At 38.3% G+C, this 5,739-nt stretch overlaps 1 protein-coding gene across 3 annotated transcripts in view; it reads right to left on the minus strand.

Annotated features, from left to right (window-relative positions):
* Positions 1-683: 683 nt before the first annotated feature.
* The window catches only part of LOC107732997 (inosine-5'-monophosphate dehydrogenase 1b), a 14,532-nt gene continuing 9,476 nt past the window's right edge, over positions 684-5,739 (minus strand). For all 3 annotated transcript variants that reach the window (XM_016544490.1, XM_016544492.1, XM_016544489.1), the window contains 12 exons: positions 4,953-5,054; positions 4,796-4,870; positions 4,475-4,681; positions 3,886-3,973; positions 3,503-3,702; positions 3,203-3,293; positions 3,017-3,112; positions 2,494-2,637; positions 2,260-2,404; positions 1,884-2,027; positions 1,713-1,796; positions 684-1,619 (listed from right to left, as the gene is read on the minus strand). In XM_016544490.1, coding sequence (XP_016399976.1) covers positions 1,598-1,619; positions 1,713-1,796; positions 1,884-2,027; positions 2,260-2,404; positions 2,494-2,637; positions 3,017-3,112; positions 3,203-3,293; positions 3,503-3,702; positions 3,886-3,973; positions 4,475-4,681; positions 4,796-4,870; positions 4,953-5,054 — 1,398 coding nt within the window. In that variant the 3' untranslated portion in view covers positions 684-1,597. The remainder of the gene's footprint in view (positions 1,620-1,712; positions 1,797-1,883; positions 2,028-2,259; positions 2,405-2,493; positions 2,638-3,016; positions 3,113-3,202; positions 3,294-3,502; positions 3,703-3,885; positions 3,974-4,474; positions 4,682-4,795; positions 4,871-4,952; positions 5,055-5,739) is intronic.

A 5,739-nucleotide genomic window follows, 5' to 3' on the forward strand; every position in this document is an offset into this window, starting at 1 on the left:
CTGAAAACTGACATTTGTATCATGCACAAATACTTCACACACATAAGGCAAACCAAAAAACTGATTTAAGTATTTTTATTTATCTTTTTTTTTTTTATATAAGTATGGAACAGGATATGCAGCCTCAGTTGAGTACACTGCGGTAAACAAACTTGGCTCGACTGTGACTGTGGACAAAGCAACATACAAACAACATCCAGTTGATGTAAAGAATGCAAAGTATGTCTTTGTACATTGTTATACTGAGGATTTTGTACAGCTGGGATAATTGTGTCCACATATCTAATGCTGAGATAAAGAATGCATGATTTTTACAAAACAAAAAACAAAACAAAACAAAACAAAAAACAGCAAAAAGCTAAACAAATAGTACTGAAAATGTATTACAAAAACACTCATTTAAATTCATATGGTTGTCATGCTTCATTTGGCAGTGATAGTTATATGAAGCCACAGGATCTGTCGAGAATGAGTGGCATGTTTTGGGTTAAGACAAATGTGTCCTTCATTTATTACACAATTCAAGGCATGTCACAGGTTCCCCCAACACGCAAAGCTGTAGGGGACATTTAGATGGCATGGACAAACAAACCCTAAGACCAGGATACTCACAGCATTTATTTGACTTTTATAGAAGATTAAATAGTCAAAGTTAACAAAAATGCACTTGGCAGTTATGTAAATAATATAAACGATACCATTACTTAAAAAAAAAAAACTGCAGCATGCAAATTAAAACTCTTCATACCTGTACAGCACTCAAGAGTCACAATTGCATTAACACAGATCCCATAATTACTGTCCTTTGTTAAAATTCCTCAAAGGCTGCATTAAAAGTCAGCCATAATTTACTTTGATAATCATCAAACCCTTCAGTACAAGTTCTAGCTTTTGGGTAAAAAATATAGCCCGGACACATTGGCATGACTCTCAGAGCAACAACGTATATCTACAGATATCGGTTTTGGTATAATTATTTTCAGTATGAATCGTACCCACAGTTACAGGACGCGGGACGGTGGATGTAGAGAAAACGGTTCCACCGATAATACAATAGACATTTAACTATCACAAAATTGACATCAATTATCTATGTATCTCTGCCTTATAAAATAAAAAATATAATCTTCAGTAGTTACAAATCTACTTCAGAAAAGACTGCCTCAAGTATAGTTGGAGAACTTGGTTTGAAGGCAGTCATAATTTTACAGGTGGATATGGTGATATAGACACTGATGCTGCCTAAAAAGAAACTTAAAAACATCAACATGGTTGCAGAATCAGTTTGGGAGGAAAAAGGTTTTTTGAGAATATTCGCTGCAAATGCCACCTTGTTTTTGCCAGTCTGCTCATAAACACAGATGCAAAAACACAAACAAGCAGCTTTTTGGTAACCCTGATGCTCCCTTGAGTGCAACTGCCATGTTTTTTGGGTACTGAATTAGTTTGTGGTCCTGTTCTCAAACTCATTTAATACTTCTTTTCCCCATCTCTCACTGTGGTGGTCATGCCAGAAGAACGGTGAAGAGTGGGGTAAGTTCTAGGATTTGTCTGAGGTGTTTGGTCACTGCTTCCCATCCGTGTTCTGCCCACTCCATTAGTGGAGACGTTTCTCGTAACTGTGGAAACAATAGTTTGAGATACTGATGCCCTCCATCCTAGCTTTGACATTGAAAGGTAGTGTTGAGCACTGGTGCCCTCTAGTGACTTACGAGTGAAGTCCATGTACACCACCCTCCACCTGAGCAGACATGGTCCGCTTCTCGAACTTCAGCTCTCCAGAATACATCATGGACCTGAATGTGTACATAAAAACGGTGTAGGCATTTTCATAGTGCTTAAACACAAACCGAATGCGTAATAAAACACCGACACATACTTACCGAAGCACAGAGAGGCTTTTTGCACCAATGTCTTGGCAGCCGTGTTGGATTCCAGCAATGAGGTATGGGACAAATTTATGGATGGAGCCTTTGTCCTGCACTGAGCCCGACACTCCCTGAGCCACCTTCACCATATCGCCCTCACTGCCAAGAAAGCCAATAAGCACAGAAAACGAGCTCATGTGATGATAATATATTATTATATACGTCATACTGAGTCACATACTATTTTTTTAAGAACAGTAGGCAGAATAAAGTGTATGCAGCACATTATTCTGTAACATAGACTTTCATATTGAACATAGCAATGGGCTTCCTATTGCTGAATAATTTATCTCCAGCGAATAGTGTAGTACATAAACACACTACCGCATACCTGAAGTATCGTTTCTGGCTGCTGGTGTTTTTCTCCATGGCATCTAGTGAGCCCATGCCTCTGTACTTCTTCAGTCGCACCCCATCAGAAAAGAAATACTCGCCTGGAGCTTCTGTGGTGGCGGCCAGCAGAGATCCCATCATCACTGCAGACAGAATGCACTTGTTTCATGTAAACAGACACAATGTTATTATCAATATTTCTTACATTTAAGTGAATTATAACAACACTTACCTGTCGATGCCCCCAGAGACAGTGCCTTCACCACATGGCCGACCGTCTGGATGCCTCCATCTGCGATGACCGGCACCCCAAACCTCCGAGCGTACTCTGCCACCTTATACACGGAGGTGCCCTGAGGCCGCCCACATGCCATGACTACAGGAATCAGAAATGGACACACGTCAGGCTTTATGATTAGCTAACGTGAAAGAAATAGTGCAACATATAACAGTGCGTATATAACTGTATATTGTGTTGTGAAATACGGGTATGCAAATTTGCCACCTTTTGGCGAAAATCACCATTTTGAATCCAAAATAGTTCATTTGTGTAGATACGATGAGTGCTTGAAGTGTGACACTGTGTTCATTTACATGCAAGTTCTTTTATATCCTTTCATTTTGACTGCAAATCCACATTTTAAAGCTGATATTTTAAAAATTATGCTCTCGGACCACCCTGAGGGTTTGCCAGTTTGCATCCCTGGTGATATGTAGGTAATTTGTTGAATGCATGTGTGTGATTGAGTCCTAACCTTCCTGTGTGATGCAGATAGAACCACAGCCCATTCCCACTCTCAAAGCATCCACCCCTGCGTCTATCAGGTTCTTCGTCTGAGCAGCTGTAACCACTACAGAGAGACAGAGACTGAGGTTAGAGAGAACAAGAGAGGGCAACTGTGAAGTATGTGGTCATGACAGTATTTTAGTCCGATATTTACCATTTCCTCCCACAACCTGCAGATCTGGGTACTTCTGCTTAATGTAATGGATCATATTTATCTGGTATACGGAATTGCCTTGTGACGAATCCTGAAAAACAAATAAACATCTCAATATTGGTGACTCTAGTGGGACTTCACACTTGACAATTTTGGCTATACATGAAACTGATCTTGGAGATATGCTCCCTCAAGAATTAAATAAACCAACAGGCAGCACCTGCTTTCATTTCAGTTTTCAAAACTAGTGACTGAAAGATTGATGTTTCCTTCAGAAAAACTGCAGTGGCTTTGACCTACCAGAACCACTACATCCACCCCAGACTGCGTGAGCAAGTCCAGACGGTATTTGTCGTCTTCACGGGTACCGATGGCAGCGCCACACAGCAGCTGTTTGCGGGAGTCTTTGGAGGCCAGAGGATAGTCCCTGTTCTTCTTCAGGTCTGTGCGGGCTATTATAGCCACCAATTCATCCTTGTCATTTACAATGGGCAGTTTACCTGTTCAAGTAAATGAATATAACTTATTGAGACCTTTTAAAATTGTTAAACACTGTATTTTATAGTGTTTCCTGCGGGTCGAAGGGGACTGTAGAGCTAAAAGTACTAATTAAATTAATTTGATATTCGGGCTGTGGCTGTGATGGTAAGATTGCACTGTATTCTATGTTTTGGTGTTCTCACCTTTTTTGCTGCGTTGCAGGATGTCATTGGCCTCTTTTAGTGTGACACCAGCAGGAGCGACTACAAGATCATCTCTTTTAGTCATGGCCTGGAAAACAATTACAGATGCACAGCCATGAGGGATGGATAGAGATATGATATATTGTGTGCTACTATATACATAATACTGTATATGCATATATACACATTCAAACTTATTGGGGTCAGTAAGTTTGAAAAAAAAAAAAAAAAAAAAAACTTTTATTCAGCAAGGATTTATTACATTGATCATAAGTGACAGTAAAGACAAAGAGCATTTCAAATAAATGCAGTTTTTTCCCCTTAATATTCAAAGAATCCTGAATATATATAAATTAAAATATTAATATCAGTTATAAAAAATATTAATATCAGTTTCCACAAAAATATCAAGCAACACAACTGTTTTCAACATTAATAATAGTAAAATGTTTATTGAGCACCAAATCAGCATATCACAGGAATAAATTACATTTTAAAAAGGAAAACTGTTATTTTATTAGGTTTTTTTTTTTTTTTTTACTTTTGGAGGGCAGTGTAGATGCACACATGATCACACAGGCAGCCTTACCTCCTCTAGGGGTTTGTTATGATCTTTCTCAGACAGGAAATCGATGTCCCGTGATGTGACGATGCCGACTAGTTTGCTGCCCATCTTGCCCGTCTCAGTTATGGGGATTCCAGAGAATCCGTGTCGAACTTTTGCTTCAAGTACATCACCTACAGTGTGACGAGGACTCAGGACCACTGGATCAGTGATGAAACCCTGTTCAAACCTCTGCAGGCACATACACAGAGACCTTGACATCAAATATTAACAGGTACAAGCACACACACACACAGAAGACACTGACCTTACATTAAACATTTATGAAGGGTGACGCGGTCTTACCTTTACTTTGCGCACCTCGTTGGCCTGAAACTCTGGTGTGCAATTATGATGAATGATGCCAATTCCTCCCATCAGCTGAGCAACAAGTCAGAAACATTCAAATTAATGATTGACAGATGTTCAGTCTAATCTGAAAAAGGATTTAAGAGGTACTCACTGCCATGGCAATGGCCATTGAGGATTCGGTAACAGTATCCATAGGAGAGGAGATGAGTGGGGTCTTCAGTGTGATCTTCTTGGTCAATGCTGAGGTCAGGTCCTACATAAAATAAATCACAGATATGCAAAACATTATTTCTGTTAAATAAAACAATTATGATCTCTTAAATTAAAGGACAAATGTGACTGTAATTTGACTATGTAGTTCCATGTCTGGCCAATAGAGACAGAAGAGCATCAATAACTGCTGTACCTATCATATCAACAGGGGGAAAAAAACGCCTGGTGATAACTACATTTTTGTGTGAATTTCTGCACCAAAATTTTTTTATTTATTTTAAAAGGGTTGGGGTAAGTAAGATTTTTTTTTTTTTTAAAAGAAGTTAATACCTTTATTCAGCAAGGACACATTCAATTGATCAAAAGTGAGCGTAAAGACATTTCTAATGTTACAAAATCTATCTATCTATCTATCTATATCTATCTATCTATCTATCTATCTATCTATCTATCTATCTATCTATCTAGGGAAAAAAACGCCTGGTGATAACTACATTTTTGTGTGAATTTCTGCACCAAAATTTTTTTATTTATTTTAAAAGGGTTGGGGTAAGTAAGATTTTTTTTTTTTTTAAAAGAAGTTAATACCTTTATTCAGCAAGGACACATTCAATTGATCAAAAGTGAGCGTAAAGACATTTCTAATGTTACAAAATCTATCTATCTATCTATCTATATCTATCTATCTATCTATCTATCTATCTATCTATCTATCTATCTATCTA

Source organism: Sinocyclocheilus rhinocerous, unplaced genomic scaffold (assembly GCF_001515625.1).
Source record: "Sinocyclocheilus rhinocerous isolate Xijiao unplaced genomic scaffold, SAMN03320098_v1.1 scaffold400, whole genome shotgun sequence".
In the NCBI taxonomy this organism is placed as follows: domain Eukaryota; kingdom Metazoa; phylum Chordata; class Actinopteri; order Cypriniformes; family Cyprinidae; genus Sinocyclocheilus; species Sinocyclocheilus rhinocerous.